General features: G+C 36.3%; 1 protein-coding gene across 14 annotated transcripts in view; it reads right to left on the bottom strand.

Annotated features, from left to right (window-relative positions):
• The window catches only part of DLG2 (discs large MAGUK scaffold protein 2), a 1902487-nt gene that overhangs the window by 725504 nt on the left and 1152909 nt on the right, over positions 1-24074 (bottom strand). For 3 of the 14 annotated variants that reach the window (XM_045817844.1, XM_045817842.1, XM_045817838.1), the window contains exon 1: positions 10521-10643. The exons of the other annotated variants lie outside the window; for them this stretch is intronic. In XM_045817844.1, coding sequence (XP_045673800.1) covers positions 10521-10625 — 105 coding nt within the window. In that variant the 5' untranslated portion in view covers positions 10626-10643. Of the gene's footprint in view, positions 1-10520; positions 10644-24074 lie in introns of those variants that run through there. 14 annotated transcript variants of the gene reach the window in all.

Raw genomic sequence — 24074 nt, forward strand, 5'->3', positions numbered from 1 at the left:
GGCCCCTTTCCTGTCTACCTAACCAAACTTCATCCATCCTGCAATGACAATCTCAAGTCCCAGACTCTCCATGAAAGTTTCCTTAATCCTCACTGCAAGTTTCCACCTACCTATCTTTATACTACTTCAGTTCACAATGAATTATAAATATTAAAGGACAGATGTTATGTGAAAGCATCTAGCCTTGACATTCTTAGTGAACGTTTCCTTCTGCTCTTAAAGATGTTGTTGGCTAATTTGTTCATGTGTGATATTTTTTACTTTCTTGTTGAAAATGTAATTGTTTTGAGGGCATACCTCTCATTTTACTTTATTTCCTTACCAGCTACCTCCACCTATACTCCTAATGTTGCTTGGAATACAATATATTCAAAAGATATTTGCTACTAGTTTTTAAACCCATGGAACAAAAGCTTTAACAACAAGAAATAGGATGCATGAGAAAACAGATTAGTTCTAATGGATACTTCAAAAGGGTTACTTGCATGTTGCCCTCTCGTAACTAGCTCTTGTAACGCACTGCCTGGTATTGCTCATTAAAAGCCTATGAATTACATGCTATAATTATGATCATTATACAGATAAAAAATATAGGCAGAAACTTATAACACAATTTGTTCAAGGTCACTAGACTAACACCAGTGGAGGAAAGACTCACCCTTTTTAACAACAAATCCAATTTTTGTTGTATTACCACCCTGTGTGGAGCAAAAACATAGCTGCAATTAGTTTGCTGCACTATCCTATTTTCCCACTGCACATTTCAGAATTGGACAGGCAGGAGAAAGCACAGGATTTGGTGGAAAGCTAAGGACTCAAAAACTAAGATGGTATCCTACACATTTTTAAAACATTTCAGAAGACATATCACCAAAGACCCAGCTAAAACTAGACATTTGTTTGAAGTACCATGCTTTATCTTAAAAATCTGTGTAGCAGTTTTATATTTTACTCCACAATCATCTGTTTTAATAAATAAATAATGTTTCAGTTATTTATAATGGAGTCAACCTTACATCTCAAATAGTTGCTACATGGCTATTAAGATTCAGGAAGTCTATCTCCCTGGAAGTAACCACCACCCAGCTGAGGAATTATGTCCCTGACAGAAAGATGGCTAGATTGGGAGTCAGGAAATCCCAGTTTTAGATCCAGCAAGTTCAATAACAGGGTGAAAGCCAAGTCACTAAACCCCCTTCCTTTATTTTTATAGTTGAGGAGTAAAGAGTAAAAAGAATGGCCTCTAAAAATCTGTTTCATCAAGGATCTGATTTCACTCATACATTTTTTCCTTGCTGGGAAATACTAGAAAGAAACCAGGGACGCTATACAATTCTTCCTTCTGGAAAGCAATGATGTCTACTTTTATATTCAAATACAGAAAGTTAGAAGATATAATGCCTTAAAGGCCTGTATAAGTAAGACAAAAGTAAAATAAAAAAAAAGGCATAAAAAGTGGCTTCTTATTAATTGGCTAAAGAATGAGGTTCTATAGGTCTGAGAAAGGGCACCTAAAATCCATTTGTAATCCTATTTTTCTATGTTTATAGCCTATATTTTGTTTTGCTTATGAATCAGTTAATTTTATGGATTCAAGACCATGAAATTAGTGACAAAAATTATCTTCTATATTAAGGATTCACAATGGAATATGCAACAGAAAGAAAGGAAGAAATCAGTTGGTAAAAGACAAGTACCATAAATTTTCACTTTAAGAGGAATCTAATGAACAAAATAAACTAATGAGCAACACAGAACCAGAGACATGGAAACAAGGAACAGACTGACAGCTGCCAGAGGGGAGTGGGTGGGGGGAATGGTGGAAAGAAAAAGAAGGGATTAGTCAAAAAACATGTATGGATGACCCATGGACATGGACAACAATGTGGGGATTGAATGTGGGAGCAAGGGTTGGACTTGGCAGAGTAGGGCAAAGGGAGGAAATTGGGACAACTGTAAGAGAATAAAACAAGAATTTTTTCAAAAAGATGTGAGGTGAAACAGGGAATTATCATCAGTCTTGGTCTTCTATCTTGCCTTTCTCCATGTTCTATAGCATTATCTCCAAAAAAAAAATTTCCTAACATCTAAATTCAGCTTTCATTTTTTTTCCTCTTCCAACCATAATTTAATACCAGATCCTACACTCCAAGTTTAAAACATTGCAGGATAAGCCATGGAGAAAGTCTTAAAACATTTCATATCTAGAATGATTCCTTTGCATGAGAGGAAATGTTAGGAAGAGAGACCAAGAAGAGGCATGAGTTTATTTTACTTTTTAACCATCAGTCATCTATAAGGTGCTCACATCCATGTTGGGTTTGGCAGATGTGTCAAGACCTGCCTCTAACAGATGGTGACTGGGCTCGGTTGCAAAAAAAATAAACAACATTTTAGTTCCATTCCCCCTATTTTAAATTATGATGACGTCTATAAGTTGATCAATCTCTATTCTACCCATTTTTCTTCAAAGTACATGTTGTATTTGGAGTTACTTTCAATAAGAAAAAACATAGAAACAGAATAAATAAAAAGGAGGAGTGAATGGGGACTAGAAAAAGAGAGGTTGGTCAAATACTGCTAGCATTTGGTGTTACCAAGGAATATATTCTGCAGATGTGTTTGTATGTTGTCACTGACTAGGCAATGAACTCTTTGTTCTACAGCCAAGAGTCTACACATTTCTGTGCCCAAAATGCCAACCAGTTCCTAGCCCAACAGTAGCTCTAGCTTCCCAGAGTGGCAGTGTGCATGTTACTCTTGGTTTCCAGGTTTCCAATGGCTTTCTTACCCTCAGGTATTCTGCAAAACAAGGGTCCTGTTTGCCAATTTATCTCCTACTGGGACCAGGATAATGCTACAACTGTATGTTTCAGAGTCAGGATAGAGGGATATTATCTGTTGCTGTGGGCTATAGGAGAGAGAGAGGAAAATAGAGAGAAGAATGAAAGGAAGAGAAAGAAGGCAGAAAGGAGGGGTTTTCTGGGACATGAGGGCTCTTCACAAGTTGCAGAGTAAAATGGTGGTCTCAGGCTGACTCTCCTCTGTTCTCTCAGACACTCCATCCATTGGAATTGTGAACTTGAACACACCAGAACCTTTATTTGTTTTATGAAGAATTTCCTAAATCAGCAGGAAAGAAGATGATAATTTCTTTATGAATATAATGTTTGCAACCTTACATCTCATGACCGCTTCTTGTCCTCGTGGATTCAACAAAAACATTTGTACATTATGTTTTTATGTTATTGGATGAGCACTTCCTAGCCCTGCAAGTGGAGTCAGCAGGTGAGGCTTCTAAAGCTGGCTGTGCCTTTACAGAATTTAGTCAGATCACTTAACTCTCTGTTATTTCTAAGGTTATTCTAACTATCAATAAGGAGTAGATGATTCCTGACTTTAACACTAACCTAATTTTAAATGTAATAAAAGTAGTGATAGAAAGAGTTTGGGATTTAGGTTATCTAGTTGGCTTTAAGACATTTCTCTTCAGGTATATGAGGATCTTAGCCAATTAATACAACCTCTCTGAAAATTCCTGTTCATGTATAAATGGACATGATAAGTTATTACTTAATCAATCTCATGTGCTTCTTTGATAAGCAAATGAGCTCATATATAAAGACACTGCTCAATTTATAAATGGATACATTTGGGGTAATATTAAAAATTAGCAACATGACAACACTTATGGACACTTTCTTCAGTTAGCCATTATGTATGCTAAGGGTTTAACTAACAGTATCTTTTTAAATCTGCAAACAACCCAAAAAAGATTTATATAATATATAATGTTATAGAGGATGAAACTGAGGCTTAGAGAAGTTCAACAATTTGCCCAAGATGGCAATTGGTAGAGCAAGGATTCAGATCTAGATTTTTCAAGTAATGAAAACTCTGACTCAGAGCAAAAGTGCACTGGACTGAGATTCTAATTTTATTAGATTATAATTTACTAGTTAACCACTTCTGATCCTGGCCACTTCAATTCTTTGAAGTTCAATTTTTAAAAATAAATAATATAGAAATATTAAACCTGCTTTGTGCCCTGGCTGGTGTGGCTCAGTGCATTGAGCACTGGCTGAGAACCAAAGGGTTGGCAGTTTGAATCTCAGTTAGGGCACATGCCTGGGTTGCAGCCGGGTTCCCAGTACTGGGTACACAAGAGGCAACCACACATGGATGTTTCTCTCCCTCTCTTTCTCCCTCCCTTCCCCTCTCTAAAAATAAATAAGTAAAATCTTTTTTAAAAACCTGCTTTGCTACCTAGAAATGTTGCAATGAGAAAGAATTTAGCTGATGCTATTTGAAAACTGTTAACAGGGATTAACAACAGGAAGGCAGGTAGCAGCAGCGGCAGTGGGGCAGTGGTTGTCTCAGCAGAGGAGCTATAGCAACAGCATTTGTGCAGCGTATCTGGGGGGTCTCTACACACAATAAAAATTAGAAACTCCATTTTCCTTAGGCATCTTTCTGCTCACTAGAAATATCAAAATGAAACTTAAAGAATATAGCATATCTAGTATTAGCCTATTAAAGGTTTTGAGAATTTGGTGTGTTTGTGTGCACACATGCATTTTAGTTTAGTTTTGCTACCTGGAGGAGGTATTATTAACTCTGAACAACTATTTTTCTATTTTTTAACAAAAATATCTTGGGTTTTATTTTTGCAATTTCTGCAGTGGGTGAGAAAAAAGGGGAGTAGCAGAGAATGGGCTTTACTTCGTTGTACAGTAACATATATCTGTGCAAATGCCCCATTTTGCTGAGTCAACACAAACATTTCACTATGAGCAATACTGGAATAACAGAAGGCATCCTGCACCTGGCGCTACTTTTTCACGAACTCCAGATGCTTATGCATAGGAATCACAAGACCAGCAGTCAAAGAAAATGCAAATCACACAAAAGAGGAAAATAAAAAGATAACAAGCTTTTGCCTTTTGTTCAAAAACAAAAGTGACAATTCTATTGCATTTTACCAGAAATCTGCAAATGTTTATGCAGTTCTAGGCTGTTGCAATTATCCAGGTTGCTTCTGGTGCAGTTATTTCTTCCCCATTAGGTTGAAAGTCTCTATAGATTGTATCATCTTTATTCCTTTACTAATAGAAATTCCATTAATAGCCTCGTTCATATTATTCTGAAGGAAATTGACTAAAAACTGGGGTATTACTAGACAAAAATCTAAAGCAAGGCCAAGAAGAATAAAAGAGAAATGAATCCAACATGATTGAGGATGATGAGTCAAGCAATATTTAGAATCCAGAAAGGACAAACAGACTTGGAACACCATGAACTAGAACTGAATCTCATCACTGAACAAATTCTATTTAGAGCTGACCTAAGCTTTCAATGGTTCAAACTCGACATCTAGGGACTGGAGGCTGGGTGTGTGGAAGTGACGCTGCAGCTGAGGAGACAGGATTCAAGGATGGATGTATTTGAGACAGAAAGGATTAGTTCTTCATTATCTCAGTTCTGCCTAAGTCCTCACATTCTAAGCATTAACCAACCCATACAGATTTATTTAGGAAACATGGTATTTAAGACACTGTACTTGGGATGCAGAAACTAGGAAGATGAAGCACATGGTTTTTCCCTGCATAGACTATACAATAGCATGTGCAAATAAGATAAACACCCAAATACTTATAATGCAAAGCAGAGAAATATCACAAGAGAAATAGGGGCAAAGGACCATGGTAAGTGTGAAGGAAAGTGATATTAAGGCCAGAAGTTCTGGGTTTTCTCTTGGTTTTCTCACCTATATGCTTTTAAACAAGGTACCTAACTTCACTGATTCTTAAAAATGAAGATAATATTGGGAACATTTCATATTGGTATTGTAATAATTAAATAAAAATGTGTAGACTAAAGTAGCATGTAAGTAGGTTCCCTACTCTTATTTTTCTTCAGGGAGTGTTAATCAGGGTTGAAATAATGAGGAAGAAGGCAGAGTATCTGGTTATGAGTTGTGATGGAAGTCTTGTGGAAGGGGCTGTGAGTTAAGCCCTAAAGGATGGAACTTCACTGTGAAGCCCAGTGGGCTCAGGTAATCTGCTCACTTTCTGTCCAGCTTTTGTTCTGCCCTTTCTTGTAGAGCTGTATCCCATTTCTGGACTACTGGTCACAAGTTGGCCCAAGTGTTAGTTAAGGTTCTCTGGTTGAAGAGAATAGGAAGACACTTGTATAGACTCAAGCAAAATTTGAACTTACCAGGTCCACAGGGCAGAAAGCCACTTGATAAATAGAACTGAGAATTAGGAATCCTGAGCTACCCAGGAAGGCACAATCCAGCCTGTGTCAGCCTCTCACTGTTCTGGTCAGGCTCATCTCTCTCAGTATCTTTCTTAGGGACTATGGGGTTTCTCATCTCTACTGTTGTTTCATTCTTTTATATTTGTGCACAAGCTTTCTCTGCTTCTCTATGCATATGTCAGTCCCTGGCACAGACAGGTGTTAACCTATGGGCCAGGCCATGGGGATAATGGAGTCATTTCTTTCCCCTCTGGAGATTCTCTTCTAAGGCTTCAGTGCCTTAGTCTGGGCCTGCATTATTCAACACTTCTATTCTGGTTGACCTGCAGAATGTCTGACCTAAAATAAATTACTCAACTCTCATCCTTGTTTCTCCTGACTTTCCAACCTAATGCTCAAAGGGGAAGATCAAGACTTGGGGAAAGTTGATAACTAGTCCTAATTCCATTTGTTCTTTCATGCCTCAGTGCCTTTGCACATACTATTTCATCCCTCCTCACCTTTTTTCACCTGATAAACCCTTATTTTAAAATCATCTCAAGACTTCTCTTTGTCTTTTCCTTTTTCAATCTTCCTTAATCATCCTTCTCCACTATTCCAAACAGAGACCACTTCCACCTTGCTGCATTTCCAGTGGTTTTCACAGTTTTTGATGACTGCTCTTGTCACACTAGGTAATATGCTTTTGGTTCCAGTGGTTGTCTCCTTATTCTAGTAAAGCATTCTTATTCAATGCTTTAAGAGAAAATAGTTATCTAGCTGGGAGTCAGGTGGCTATTTTCAAGGTCTGGTCTTTCCATTTATTAGCTATGAAACAAGGGAAAGTTAATTCACCTCTGTAAACTTTGTAAAAAGGAGATGATAGTGCCCAAATCAGAGAGTTTGAGAGTTAAGTAGAATAATATTTGAAGTGCTTAGAACAGCATGTGACATAAAATAGTATTGAATTGGTATTCAATAAATACTATCACTTTTATACTGCAAGTACAAAACCCAGGATGTGTCAGACAGAATGCACCATTTTTTTGAGAAAGAAATTAACTTGTGTTTTAAGATTACAAAATATTTGGGAAATAGTGTGTTGTTTCATCTGTAGTGGCTTTGCAAAATATCTATCATGGCTATGCTATTCTGATAATACATGTGTATTTGTGAATGCACATGTGCAATATTGAATTGTAATTGTGAGAAAGGCCATGAACAACTTTCACAAGGTAACATTCAAGTGTGCATGTACATGTGTATGTGTATATCTCTTTTTCTCTAAATATGTATGTGTGTGTGTATATATATATTTATTTAATGTTCGTCTCTTTTACTAGAATATAAATACCCTCAGGATAGAATTTGAGCTCATTCTAGTTATTGCTAGAAGCCTAGGCATATTACAATTTCATATACATAAGGTATTTAATAAATATTGGTTGCATGAATGAACAGATGACGAATGGACCACATTTACACAATTAGTAAGTGCTTTCACCATTCCCTCAACTTTGAATGTCTTCTTTCTTCATCATCACTGCATGTAAAAATCCCTCTTAACCTTCAAAATCCAACTGAGATACCCTTCTATGAAGCTTGCTTCTATCCTTAATATTTATGGTAATTAATGGGTACTTAAGGCACTCAACACTTTGTAACTGGTGTTAAAGTGATTTATGCATTCACTTGAAAATTCTTGTGGGCAGAATTCCATGTAGGTTTTATCAGGGATTCTCTTGATTTAGTCATCGCATCACCCCCAATGTTTGGCAAGCTCAATGACTTTTACATTAGACCAAATCCAAACATGATGGAAAGTCAGCTTTGTACATTGCAGCAAGAGACGTGGGGTGCCATTTGGGCAAGGGGTAATGCAATTTTTCTTTCAAAATGTTGGTGTCACAAAGAAATTAAAGTACACTTTCAGGTCCCTATCCTGTGTCTGGTACTACCATGCCTGGAACATAGCAGGGACTTAGTCTCTATGAAAAGAACTACTAATTATGGGACTGTTTTTATAAGTATACTAACTCACATAATAAAACACCAACAACATTTGGTTTGCCTGATACCTAAAGATACTCACTGTCTAGAAAAAAATGCTCTTATAGCTCCAATGATGGAACAAATTTATGGGACTTCATGAAAGAGCTATTGTATTTTTAATCATTCTTTCATTCAAAAAATGTTTAGGAGCTTGTGTTAGTTGGCACTTATACTAAGGATTTGGGAAATTCTGTATTGCTCTTTGGTCAAGTAGATCAACCTGCTTGAGATCCAAGTTAGATCTCCAGCTCATCAATATAGGGCATTATATGTTATATGAAATCAAATACTGGAACTTTGAAAGACCTCATAGTTTGTCTTCCTTCTTTCTGCTGACCATTTAGGGCAGTACACTATCCAGGTATGAGCTGCTTTGTGCAGTCTAAGCTGTATGGGGTGATTGAATTATAATTGAGATTTTAAGTCAGATTTATTAGTAGTGCATAGAATCACAATGATTGAGAAACCATTTGTGATCTATAGCTTAATGTATGTGGAACATTACATTAAGTCTAGATGACCAAGGGGGACCTGCACTCACAGGAGAAACACAGATAGCATTTACCTACTGGTGAAGTTTCAGGTCAGTTTCCCTAAGATTAGCTATGTCAGTGTGTGTCTATACTTTCTACACATAATTCATTTCCAAGTATTCAAAAAAAAAACTAGGTTTGTTTTAAAGAAGGCAAATTGAGTCAATATAGTTTGTCATTTCTTAATATGCTTAATAAAGCACAGTGATGATATGTATTTTTAGGACTTATTTGGATATCCTAAGTAATGGTATCATTAGGCAAAAATCTCATATATCCATGTATGTGTATGTGTGTACAAATACGTGTGTTGATGAAATATGCACCACTGGGTTACAAAGTGCATAACAGACAGAATAAATGGGACTCATTTTCTGAGATTTAATTTATATACTCAAAGAAATATATTCCGGCTCAATTTAAATAGAATTATCATCAGCTGATGGTAATATTTTTAATAATGAGCTCCATGAAGGGGGAGATATTTAAGCTTCACAAGAAGTATCATACTATTACGATAAAGCAAGAAGAGTTTCATAAAGAGAGAAGAAGCAAATTATACACATGAGATTCTAGTTCAATGTATTATAAAATCATTATAACTTAATTTGATTTAGAGAGCTTCCCACCATTAGTTTTTTAAAGTTCTTGCAAAAAGTATATGTTTAATGACTTTAACAATCAAGATCAATTTAGAGAGATCCAAGCAAAAAATAGTATTTAATGAAGACAGCTTTAAATATAGCACAGTCTTTGAAACACTTAGGTGATTACAAGTTACAGAGAATAATATAATGGCACCTAATTTGACTCACTGAAAATAACTTGAACTTTAAAGGTTTATGCTAACTATTGACAGAAGCATATCTTTTGTTTTTATGCCAGAAAAAAGTTTTTCTTGAGGGATTCTAAATAAACTTTATCAGGGGTTAATTTTTAATAGTGTTCTCTTATACTCAATAGATCATGTTAATCTTTCAAAATAACTCTAATTAAAAAATTAAATATTTTAATACTCTTCTTCCAAGTCCCATTTACTTCATCTAGGCCTATCAAATGTTCCTCTGGTTGAATAACTATAAGCAGAAACATTATTTCTGCAATGTAAAACATAACACTAACTTATTAATTCACTTCATACATCTATACACTTGTATCAGCCATTTTTACAATTCTCTAAGTAGTGCCTCACTACTGTACTAAGGGAACAGTCATAATTTTTAAGAGAAGTCTTATGGTAGATTTTACTTGGAAAAGGAAAGAACTGAAATTTAAGAACTAACTTTTGGCTTTTTGATCTATCTGCAAAACAGTCAAGTCATTCTAAGTAGTTGGGGGGAACCAACAAGGAAATACACACTGAAATCTGTTTTAAATTTTCATGTGAGGAATACCAACCTTGTGCTCTTTCTTTAATACATGTATCTATTAGAAACCACCAACTTCAGTGGGATAAATTTGCTTGGACACTATTACTCTTTTTCACTGATCAATGTTAGACCATATTAAGAATTGAGATTTCACATAGAGAAAAAGAAATAAAAAACAGACGTATTTTCCCAAACAAGAACTATAGAAAAAAATCACATCTTTAAATGCATAGACTACATACCATTTATCCAGAGCTATAAAAGAAAAAAAATGAATAAAATTTTTTTTAAATCCCTAGGAAAATAAAAAGAAAATTCTCCTTACCGGAATGAATGCATGCTGCATAGCTTGCTCACATTGTTTTAAGGAAGCAATAGTATCCCACAAAAGCTGATAATTTTCAGCCCGGGAAGCACTTGGCCGTTGCATGGTGAAAGCTAGTAACACTCAAACTGAGCTCAAAGAACCGAGTTGAACGGAAAAAAACCCTGCAGATCTGTTACATAAACTTCTTAATTAGATCTGCTACACAAACTGCTATCTTAAGACTTAAAAAAAGTTAATCAGAACATTTCTTTTGGGGGATAACTGGGCATGACTTGAACAGAGACAGATGTTTTCATTGGGAAGGATTTTTGTTCCCACACTTGTGAAAAGCAATCCCATCAGTGTTTCCCTGTCTTTACATGGATCTGGCGAAACTGCACATACCATAAGTGTGTGGGAAGGGAGAAGTGGGAGGGAGAGAGATGTGAAAAAATATTTCCACCAGAAGATTTGGGTGACAGGCAATGGAGGTAGCATTTGAGTAGCTTGTGCAAAGCATGTTAGCCTGCAGGCAGTGTATTATGTACACATACATGTATATGCAGGTGTCTATACTTTTCTGCTGTGTGAGAAATGCAATTATATACATGCATTCTCACTGTGTCGTTGAATATGTCCAGTTCTCCTCTCAGTTCAGTTAAGATCTGGATGTGAAATATTTTTCATCTACAGAGTATGACTGCTCTTATTAATAATAGAGTTGTTTACCTGGGAGTATCTCTGAAGACTAGGCAGAAGGATCTTGAGTATAAAATGCAGTCCATTGACTATATTAAAATTAAATGGTAATTAGAAGACCTTTATGTTGTCTTATGCATTGGATAAAAGTCACATTTATTTCTTGTTTTAGGTAGAATTTACATAAACAATATCAGGAGAATCGAGCATTTAAATATTCTTGGGACCTGAGAGTGGCCTGAACATGAATTGGAATGTGTTAATTCTAAAAAAAAAAATCACTTGCACATGTGAACAATAAAAGCCTGGTAAGCACTAAATAAAATCTGAACAGCAGAATATAGCAACATATTCTGAAGTGTTCATTCACAAAGTAAGGTGAGGTTCCACTTCTTCCCTACAGTCTCTGTGGGATTGTTGAGGTGGGGTATTTAGCTTGTAAGGTCCTGAGCACTTAGAAGTTCAAAAGGAATCTACACTGTCAGGGCTACTTAAATAATTGATAATGGGGATATTTATTCAAGCATTTCTAGAGGCAAGGGGTAAACTGAGAACAATAAAAAATATAATGAATAAATTGTGCTTTTAACTGACCTAGAAAATCCAAGGAGTTTAAAACAAGGTACCAACTGTAGAAAACAGTTTGATAACATAAATGAAGAATTTTTGCTGTATTATTTTTAGAAGAGCTCCATGATTTGGGTTACCTAGTTTATCTGCATTTGTACCCTGGTTATGGTGGATTAGTTCCTACTAATGACCTTGTAGTGTGAAAGTTTCAAAGGTTGACACCAGCAAAGTTTCCCTGTAATCTCAATTATTTTCAATTTTGTATTGAAGGAGTGGCAAGTAGAATTGATTTTTCAAATTTCTACCTGGGCTAATGTGTAAGGAGACTGTTTTTCCTTAATATTTCACGAGCACACACCAGAAGGCTACTGCCATTAGACAGTTTGTTTGCAATATCAATTCAATGAACCTTTTCTTTTTCTCATCCATGATGTTCTTCTGTTCAGCTCACACCCACGGTGCCTCCTCTGCCTTCATTCCTGCCCTTATAGTCTCCCACCTGCCCTAGCCACATGCTTCTTTCTCATGCACTGTCAACCAGCCAGTTCACAACTTCCAGAAAATATTCCTTCACTTGTATTTCTTAGCAAGGAACAGGAAAATAAAAAGTTGGTTTCTCAATTATCCTCCAAAATTTGGCCAATTCTTTTTAAATTACTTGAGCAAATGTTCATCATTACTGGGTATTCTGTCATGCTTGAACTTCTACCTCTTATTCATCAGGTCCTGTTAGTCTTTCATTTATGCAACTTCTAAAAGATCCTCCTTGCCTTATTCTGGGAAACAAGCAGAAAATCCAGTCTCTGCATGTAGAAACACTGCATAAAAATGCTTCTGGAATCATGCATGCATTCACTTATTTATTGATCGAATAAACATGTCAAACATCTCCCATGTGGTATGCTATTTGATTGCACTATGGGCAAATGGATATATATATATCAGATGTAGACTTTGTCTTTAAGGTGTTTAAACTATATTTGAAGAGATGATACCTGGCCACAAATAACAAAAAGTCATGTTAAAAAAGAGTAAGTTCCTTCAAAGATTGATTTAAACTCTTCATAAAACAGTAAAAAAAATATACCCATTGGGAAAATTAGGGCAACCTCAAGGAAGATTTAGAACTTGGTTAGAGCTTGAAGTGTGGGTAAAATTTGGACATTCATAGACAGGTAGGGGGCATTCCTGAGGAAGGCATGGAGTGGGAAAATAGAGGTCATTATTGGTTGGTTTGGAAGGATAACCATACCAAGAAAGCTTAATACTCAGATTTATACTAAAGCCAAGGCTACACATACTCTTGAGTAAAAAAAACAGTAACTTCCTATTCTTAATGCTAACTAAATTTAGCTTTAACCATGCAATAGACAAAAGTCACATTTTGATGCTCTTTGAGCATCAATGTGCATAAATTCAGTGAAAGTATCCTTAAAATAAACCTCATGAGGTGGTAAATTCCATATATTTATCCCCACTCTTAAAAATAGGTACATTTAATATACCTTTTAGAGGTTTTAGGTGGCTCAATCATTCTGGCACATTACCTAGTTAAGTAATTATGTGGCTTTTATTAAGTGCATGTAATATGCTTTACACTCATGCCCAATCACTTTCATAAGTTGTAAAATCTATTACCTTCACATTCAAGTAGGGTCCACAATTAATCTCACCTGATCAAACATTTGACCCAGTTCATTTTGGCTCAGTTTAACAAGATTTATTGAGCTCTACTATGCACTAAGCACTGTATCAGAAACAGGGAGTACAAAGATAAATATAATTTCAATCCTCTGTTTCTCTCTAACTACCACTCAACATGCATTTGTCCCTGCCCACCAAGTACAGTGTTCATATTTTCTTCCTATTAGTTCACTGCCTAATATGTAATGGTATCTTTTTTTCTGTTAAACACTCATTCACTAGGCCTTATGTCTGTCATATCTAAAAGACTCAGAATGTCTAAAAGTACTTTTTGTATGACAGTACTGCCATGCCCAGACAGGTCTTCACTTGAATGGTTTCTGCCAGTAACTGGTTTACCTATAACTTTCTGAAAATTGTACCTCCAGTACCTCTTAGAATTATACTCCTATCTGAAACAAATAAAAAACTGAAAAAAATACATAAAACAATGAATTTCAAGAATGGACCTTAGAAACAAAGAACAGTAAACTCTGAGAGAAAGGAAACAAACCAGGTAAGTCCCTATGATGGTCTCACTTACAACATGAAATGTCCAGGCCACGCTACCTGGAGGGGAATCCAATTGGACCCTCCTGAACTTGATGAATTGAGGAAATAGAATTAGTTTTCTGGAGAGAACAAAGCAACAAAGAGATATAGAAAAAATAGTTTAGAGAAAATCAATGAAAACTATCATTTAGTTCCTTGAGATTATCAGTAAAGTTGATAACCCTCTAACAAGACTAATAAAAAAAGAGAAGAAATAAATTATCAGAATCAGGAATGAGAGGTAGCATTACTGCAGATCCTGCAGTTATGAGAGAGCTAATAGGAAAATCTTATAAACAACTTTATGTCAATAATTTTAACAACTTAGATAAAATGGATGAATTTCTTGGGAGATATAAACTACCAGAGTTCACTCAAAAAGAAGTAAGTACCCTAATTAGACATACTACATATCTGTTAAATATATTGAATTTGTATTTAAAAACCACCAAGAAATTTTAGGCCCAGATTGTTTTACTAATGAATAATACTAAACATTTAAGCAAGAAATAATAATAATAATAATAATAATAATAATAATAATAATAATAATAATAAAGCACAAAATTCTATCAGAGAACTAAAGAGCAAAGAATAGTTTCCAACTCATTATTTGAAGTCAGATTTACCCTGGTAGAAAATCAGATGAAGATAATACAAGGAAAGCAAATACCCATATGACCTCATGAATATATAATAAAAAATTTAAATGAAATTTTAATGAACTGAATTCAACAACATAAAAAGCATAATGAATCATGAACAAGCAGGTTTAACATTTGAAAATGACCCAATGTAATTCATCATATTACAAAAATTCGGAAAAAATAACCAGCTGACCACATGGCCATTTCAACAGGCACAGAAACAATATTTTACAAAATCCAAAATTCACTTCTAGTTAAAAAATTGCTCAGAACAAGATAAGGATGTCCCTTCTCATCATTTCTATTCAGGATTATCCAGGAGATTTTAGATAGTGCAACAAGTCAAGAAAAAGAAACAAATGTAAAAGAAGAAATAAAAGCACATTTCTTTACATGTGAAATAATTGTCTATGTAGAAAATCACATGGAATCTAAAGCAAATTTTAGAATTTATGAATGAATTTAGCAAGGTTGCAGGACACAAGATCAATATTAAAAAGATAAATTGTATTCTCTATACTAGCAAAAAAACAAATGGAAGTTGAAATAAAAATAAGAACTCAGGGACATGGACAACTGTGTGGTGATTGTGGGGGGTGAGAGTGGGGATGAGATTTAATGGGATGATAACTTAGTAAGTTCTACAATGTCTCATCATTGGGTTGTACCCCTGAAACTAATATAACAACTGTAATTAAAATATTAAAAATGATTTAAAGTAAAAAAAAAAGACAGTATACTCTCTTGAGCATAGGGTCCTCCACCTTAAAATATCCGGCTTCCCCATTGCATTTAAAGCCCAGAGCCTGTATCATTGTAACAGTGACATTATAATTGGTATTAAAATTATAAAGATAAACATCTACCCTTGCACTTCCTAAAAATTACTTTTTTATGTAGTAGCCCTTTCACCCCCATGAAGGTAACATTCCCAATATACAGATAATTAGAACCTATAGAGCAATAGGCTCACAGAAGCTAATGTAACTTTCTTCACCATTTACTAGGCATGTGACCTTGGACAAGTCCCTTAGTTTCTCTTTGCTTCAGTTTATCTGTAAAATAGAGATTATAACAGTACTTATCTCATAGGATTGTTGAGGATTAAATGGAAGTTAATAGTTGTAAAACTTTAGAGCAGAATCTGATACATAATTAGCACTATTATTAGTGTTTATGAAATTATCCTATTCCATTTTACTTTAACATGTTCAATAAGTAAGAATTAAAAAATAAAATAATAAATTATATCTAGACAAATTTATATCTTTTGGCTCTTGATCCAACATACACTTGAGCAATGATCAGTAAATACTGAGGTAATTCCAGATTCACTTTTCCTGACCATCACCCATTCTAGACTAGTCTAAGTGTGTGTCCTTCCTAATATTCTTTCTTCATGAACCTTGTTTATTTCCTTCATAGTCCCATCTTAACTTGAAATATATTTGTTGATTTACATTTTCTTTCTAGTCTTCCCCACCTGATTATAGTTTCAGGAAGAAAAGCAAATGTACAGTCAGTACCATCAGTGACTGGAAAACATAGACTCTTCCAGTGTTGCTTGATGTTAGTGTTATTAACTGGGCATAAGATAAAAGCTTATTAAAACTTCAAAAACATATGTTAGTATATTTACCAGGTTATTCAGTATTTTCAAAGATCTATGGTGAATTTGTCCATGGTTCTTATGATCAAAAACTCACATCCAACCCATATTTTCCTTTCTATGAGGGAATGGCCCTCCTTTTTTGATGGTGCAAGACTCACAGGACTGTGCCAGGGTGAAAGGGCCAATGAACTTTTTCATTGTAGGCAGTAGTGTTCCAGAGGGCATGAAATGACCTGTAGTACTTCAAAGTTCATTCAATAGAGAATTGTGCTTCCCATATGATTAAGGAATGAAAGTCATTGTAGTAGAAAGCTAGTCCATTCACTCGGCAGAGCCTTTGGAATCCTAAGCCCATTACTGTAAGGACGAGAAAGCAAGTGAACAGAGAGAAGCTGATTGAAGCAGGCAGGACACCTTGTCATGTTTGAAGATAGTTCTACTGAACACTAGATTACAACATGTGAAACCTCTGGCCAGGGTTAAGGCTGGGGCTAACTTGGGTAAAACTATGAGACAGATCAAGTCTGTCTTCCTCAAGTTCTTCCCCTTGCAGAACCCTTAGCCCTTTTCATCCGAACTCTCCTGACAGAAGACACACTGCATGAACTCATTTACAGGTCAGTATTAAAAATTTAATTTATCTTTCTCCCACTTGCTTTCTTGATTCTTTCTGAGAGTAGGTGTCATTCTTATCTATCTGTTTATTCCCAGGCCCTAGCACACTGTCTAGTGTATAATGAGACAGTGAAGTTTTGCTAAATAAATGGATGGATGGATGTGGAGAGTGATGCACTTGACAGTTGATAATAGGAATTCCTTCTATTTGTAGAGCATATTTTGGTTGACAAAGCACTTCCACAACTAGAATTCTCTTCTCTTTTACTTTTTACTGTCTCTGTGTTCCCTCATTTCAATATCAGTATATCAAGGGCTCCCTCATTTCTGGCTTTGACCCAGATTTCTCTCCTGAGTTGCATATCCTACTGCCTACCGGTCATCTCCACGCAGGCATCTCACAGACATTTCAGACTTACCACCTTCAAACTCCGAGTTCTTCTCTTTCCTGCCCCCTCAAATTTGCTTGTCTTTCATGTTCTTTTCCAGTGAACTCCAGCTCCTTCCACTCAGTTGCTTAAGCTATATGCCTTCACCTCAGGAAGCCCCAATATCCATTTCATCATGACCCTCTGGCCCTGGCCTGGTCTAATTCTGTCTGTTTCCAGTGTCATCTTGTGCCATATCCCCCCATCTGTGCCCTTGCCCCACAGGCCTGCTCCCAATACATAGGATATGATGATGCTGATTCGCATGTCGATTTCTATACAAATGCTATTCACTCTACCCCAAAGCTTCTCCCACCTTTTCTCCAGAATTCTTTCTTATCTTTCAGTTCCAAGTTCCACTGTGCATTGTAGGAGGCTTAGCAGCATGCTGGCTTCTACTCACTAGATACAAGCCAGTAGTGCTCTCTTCCCTTCATGGTGACAACGAAATAGGTCCCAAGACATTGTCAAATGAACCCCTGGTTGAGGTGAGGCAGAAGTTGGTACAAAATCAAATTCAGTTGAGAACCACAACCTTGATCAGGACTTTGTCAGAGTTTTTCAAAGAAAAAGCTAGGTGACTTTCAGCCTATTGTTGCACTCCCCACTGGACTACCCTTTTATGGATAGAGAAGAGTTATTTATCATTACATGCTGTACATACATAGTATGTAACATGAGATAGGTGCTTCATAAATATTTGTTGAATAAATGAATGAGTTCAATTATCACAAAAACCACATGGAGTATGTATAGCGAACATTGGCACTAGCATTTCTAAATGGAGTAATAGATGCACAGAATTGTTAAATGATAGGCACACAAATCACACTATCAATGAATGGTAGATTTGTATCAGACCTGAACCTGGGTTTTATTTCTCTCACTTCTCCTTATCTATGTATGTCATTTTACTGCCATTACCATTTTGTTAATCTTATCACATTACTCTATCTTTTCCAAGCTTCTCATTGTATCCTTTTAACAGTAATACACATCTAGCTCTTTTTCAAGGTCTGAAATGTTCAAGATTTCACAATGGCTTTCAATGATGCCTTACTATGATGCATTTAAAAACTCATAGCATATTAAATATAAGAGGGAGGTGGTCAGGGCTTCTATTGTAAGAGGAATGCAAGAGGGAAAACAATCAATAACTCTTCTGAGTGAATTTGCTTTGATGGTACTCTTAGCTTTGTGGTCCTGGAGAAAAGGAACTGCATGACAGGTAAAGATAATCTGATATTAATGAAGGCATTGCAGAATTGTTAACCAGAACATTAAAAGAAGTTCTAAGGATACTAGGTTAAAATTAACTTTTATTACCTTGCTGCCTGAGTATAGTTAAGTAGAAAATTTTCAATTGAAAATGGAAATTCTTTTAAATGGCATGCCTAATGCATTTCTATTCTCCAAGGTTTTGAAACACAAGATCTATACAGCACAGCTACTCAATATTTTTTCCAAATATATTTGTGTGACCTAAGTGCCTTCATCCCAATAACAAAGAGCTGAGTGAAGGCAGAGCACACTTGTAAGAGGTAAACCTGACACAGAGGTGCCCTGTAGCCCTGGAGAGGAGCTGCAATGGGTAGGGGAAGCTTTGTGATGATAGAATCTTTTTACTTGGCAGCAAGGGACTGGAGGCTGAAGTGCCTTCTCCTCTGCAGGTAACACCTGTTTTCCCATATCTACACAGAGGCAGAGAGAATAGTTAAGACTACAAGATTTAGAGTCAGATTTCCTGGACTAGAATACTAGCTAGTCTGATTTTTAACTGCATGACCTTGGCTGGATTATAGACTCTAGGCCTCAGTTTCCTCATCTTTAAAATGAGTTTGATAGTAATATTTCTGTCATATCGTTGTTGTAAGGATTAAATGAGTCAGTTAATGGCCAGCACAAATAAGCATCCGACAAAAATTGTTAGCTATTATCCCTCTTCCTTATACAGAATTATGTCTATTTCTGTGTATTACTAAGCTGTATCTATATGTCAGATGTTTATAATCTCACTAGTTCATAAGCACCTCAAAGATACAATTTCTATTGCATATTCATCATTACATATCTCATTTGATTCTTACAACAACCCTAAGAGGCTCGGATGGTTGTGCCCACCTATATACAAGAACCTGAGATGCAGACTGATTGAAATGTGCCTATAATTATGAAGTTAGATACTTAGGGTAAGGTTTTAAGCATGGGTTTTCTTAGGAATATTCTTTTGGTCTGTTAACATCATAGAATTTTCACAGATTCACTGTTGTCTTGACTGTTTAAGATATCAAGATGGCCCTCAATAAAGTTTTCTGGGAATCTGTCCTATCTTTTCCTTCCTCTAATCAATACATCTCCCTGGGAAGCAACTTCATGTTTTAGTTGGTGTTTATTACATGTCTTTCTCTGTTTCTGTTTCTCCCTTCCACCCCTATTGATTCCTCTCTTTTTCTCTCTCCCTTACCTCCATTTCTCCTTTCCTCTATCTCTCTCTGTCTTTCTTACACACACACCTGTCTATTTCACATGAACGAAGAATGACTTTAAGATTCCAGCTTATGTGATGAGATGCTTGGGATGAGGTGAGAGTCAATAAGACCTAAGCCTAGCTTACTAGAGCAGGCAAGGGGTCCATTACTAGATAAAAAAGCAAAGGAGTGGAGCTGGGGTTTAAGAAAATAGTGTGGAAAGGGGAGGGACACAGTACTTGCTTTTAATAAAACTTGTAAACAGTGGAACAATAATTAATAAAAATTATTGCTGGGGAAGATGAATGGGTCTGAGTATCTGCATCATTAATTATTTACTGTTTGAATTTGGGAAAATTGGTTAACTTCACCAAATCTCAGTTTTCTCCATTGCAAATAGTAAATTATAATAATTAACAATGATGTTAACAATTTCCCAGGGTTATTGAGAGGACTGAATAAATTATTTATAGCTAACATTTCTTAGAACACAAAAAGCAGTAAATAAATAATCATAAATAAATGTTGGGTATCATCAATATTATTGTCATTATTAATATTATTAATGCTCTCAGGAAGGAGAGTATAGAAGGCCTCAATTAATCAAAGTAAGAGTGATAAATTCCTGTTTGACATGTAAGGCAGTAAAAGTGATGAGAATAGAATATTTATTTTGGAAAGAAAATTCATAGTCATTTTTTTTTAAACTGGAGAGGTAGGTACTATAGATGCAAGAAGTTCAGCTAAGATTTACTTGCAAGAATTAGGTGGTTCTGGGCTAGAACAAGATAAATCCAAGTCTCAAAGTCATCAAAAGCACTTATCCTTGGTGCTTATGAGATCCAGCCTATTCACCCCAAAATGAAATTGTATGTAGAATGCTAATGTATGAATAGCAAAACCCCAAATTAAACAAACTGAATCACTTGAAATTATACTATGAAGTCAAGACAGTGACATGTAAACTCTTTGAAAGTTGAAAGGCAGCACCATAAACACAAATAATGAATTTCATAAAAATAAGCCTTGCAAATTTGATTTTGTTGAACTGTGTTGACATGATCAAAGTTTAGTTAAGAAAGGGAACACAGACATTTTAGTGGGGTGAAGCTTTTGTGATATTTAGTATTATAATGTACTGAGAGTTAAATATTACTCATGCACAGAAATATAATGTCTTGTGGATTTTATAATTCCTTTTAAATTAGCAATCTCTTCCCAAAAAAAAGTAGAAAAGCAATGCCTTTAATCATGTAATATACTTTTTGACATTCTTTTACTCAGAATAATTTCATTTAAAAACATTTCAATGAACACTAATTGAACAGAGACTGTCAGCTTTCCTTTTATTTATTTTCATTGATATGTATTTTTGGCATTTTAGTGTTCATATTTTTGATCTTTTATTATTATTCTTAAAGAAGAATCTTTAATATTTCATGTAGTATTGGGTTGGTAGTGAGGAGCTACCTTAGCTTTTTCTTATCAGAGGAGCTCCTCATCTGGTCTTTGATTCTAAGTGATAGGTTTACTAGGTATGGTAATCTTGGTCCTTGTTTTTTCTTCACTTTAAATATTTCTTGCCACTCCCTTCTGGCCTGCAAAGTTTCTGTTATGAAATCAGCTGATAGTGTTATGGGAACTCTCTTGTAGATAACTGCTTTCTTGCTGTTTTTAAAACTCTCTTTTTGTCTTTAATCTTTGGCATTTTAATTATGATGTTTCTTGGTGTGGGCCTCTTTGGGTTCATCTTGTTTGTGACTCTCCATGCTTCCTGGCTTTGTATATGTATTTCCTTGAGCAGGTTAGTGAACTATTCTATCATTATTTTTCAAATAGATTTTCAATTTCTTGCTCTCTGTCTTCTCTTTCTGGCACCCCCATGATGCAAATATTGGTATGATTCAAGTTATCCTTGAGGCACCTTACACCATCTTCATTCTTTTTGGATTCTTTTTCCTTTCTGCTGTTCTGATTGGGTATTTTTTACATCCTTATATTCCAAATCACTGGTTTATTTCTCAGCATTGTCTACTGTTAAGTCCCTGTAAATTATTTTTCATTTCAGTTAGTGTATCCTTTCATTTCTGACCAGTTCTTGTCATGGTTTCCATATTCTTTTTCATCCTGTTGAAGTTCTTACTAAGTTACTTGAGCATCCTTATAACCATTGTTTTGAACTCCATACCTGGTAGTTTGCTTGCCTTCATTTTATTTAGTTATTTTTTCTGGAGATTTCTTCTATCTTTTCATTTAGAACACATTTCTTTGTCTCCACATTTTGGTTGTTTCCCTATGTTTGCTTACATTTATTAGGTAGAGCTGCTACATCTCCCAGACTTGATAAAGTGGCCTTGTATAGTAGGTGTTCTTTAGGACCCACTGGCTCAGGCTTCCCAGTCACTTGAGCTGAGCACCCCTGTGTGGGCTGTGTGTACTGTCCTATTATCTGTGAGCCTTGATTGCTCTTGGCATCACTGGGAGGGACTGAAACCCAGGCCCATCAGTTGTGACTACAGTGGAGGAGCTACTCTGCAGGAGCCAACCTTACAGAGCAGGATTTGCTTCAGCAGGGCTTTGGTACTAACACCACCTGTCTCTTGAGTGTGTCGTTCATGGAGGTGGTAGGGTTATAATCTGGCAGAATGTGGAGGTGTCCTTACTCTGGAGCCTCCTAGGTGTCCCACTGTCAGCTACTGCCTTTGATGTGCCTGGGACAACCTGGCAAAAGCTACAGAATGATCTGCAGATGGCTGCTACTTGTGCTAGGCTTGGAGGTACCCAGGAGATGCCATGCTGGGAAGGCTGGCTGACACTAGTGCTGGGCCTGGGATCTCTTAGCAAAAGGTACTGGGCACATCAAGGTCAGATGGTGCTTGTTGGAGAGATTTTAGGAAGGTCCAAAGCATGAGGCAAGAGAAATCAGTATGAAGAAAAACCTTGAAAACTTGGGTGGGTCCACAAGTTGGGTGGAACAGGGTTTCAGTGAATCACCAGGGCTGGGTGAACAGTGTCAGCCAGGTTGATGGAGAATCAGACATGGTGCCTGCCTTCAAGCTCTGTGGGAGGACAGCTTATCAAAGGAAAAATGGCCTCTACCAGCACTTCTGTCTGGGAGAAAGGTTTTCCCCCAGTCTTTGCCTAGATGTTAGGCAGTTGAGTTCCTTCTTGTATGTCCCTTAGTTCCTTTCAAGCTACAACCCCAGCACTGGAGCTCAGAGGGGTGAGTTAGCCTAAGTCCATGCACAGGCCCTTTAAGAGGAACACTTGGGATTCCAGGAACCTTCCTTCTCATTCAGCCTCAATCCCCACTGGTTTTTGCAGCCAGAAGGTATGAGGACTTCTCTTCCTAACTCCGGGACCCTGAGCTGGAAGGCCTTGTGTGGGGCTGGGAACCTTCACTTTCCAGGTGGACTTCCAGTTTTTCTTTTATAATGAAAGGAAAACTCTATGGTGAACAGTTTCTAATTATTACATGTAATTAAAAAGTAACTCCTTAGCTTTCTTGTTTTTAAGTTCTTTCAAATGTAACAAAAGAGTTCTCCTTTTAAAACTGGGCAAGAAAATCACAGTCATTAGGTTACACTACTTTATGGTAAAGCTACAGACTTGGAATTAAAGACTATTGGCCCAAGCTATTTTGAGGAAATTAGGAAAATTATAAGAATAAACCAAACCTTGGCCTTTAATGACCTGTGTTTTTCAATACAGGGGGAAAAAAAAAACCACTTTAGCATTAATAGTGGGAAATCCAAAAAAGTAATTGCAATCTAAGTCACTTATACTCTGGTTCTCACTAGGCTGTGAAAGAATGTGGTGTCACATAACCCATTGCTGGGAGTAAAAAGAGAAAACTTGCTGCTCCAGAGGGAGAGCTATAAGCTTTATTCTTCTAAATAAGTGAGCCTTTACTCCAAGATCTAAACTCACAAGCAACCTTTTAATGTCACAGTCCAGCTGTAGAGAAGGGAAAAGAGGATCTTAGGCAAATGTGGAAGATAACACATATAAGTGTGATTGCCTCACCTTGAGAGTGAGTAGGGAAGGGGGATAGTCCTGAGAGCCTAATGCAAAGTATAGGAATAGGAGCAGATTGCATCACCCATTTCTACTTCTGGTCCCTGTGTTTAAAAAATTTTAGGGGACTGTGTGGTGATCAAAACAAGTAAGTCCCTTTCACAGAGCCCTTTGCTGGAGGACCCACAGGGAATGTTAACCAGGTCCATAATATAGTGATGTATTTTAGAAAGGGACTTCCTGCTTGTCATAAACAAGAACCAGTTAGATCACTCTTAACA

Source organism: Phyllostomus hastatus, unplaced genomic scaffold (assembly GCF_019186645.2).
Source record: "Phyllostomus hastatus isolate PE091 unplaced genomic scaffold, TTU_PhHast_1.1 phas_scaffold_317, whole genome shotgun sequence".
Taxonomy (NCBI): Eukaryota; Metazoa; Chordata; class Mammalia; order Chiroptera; family Phyllostomidae; genus Phyllostomus; species Phyllostomus hastatus.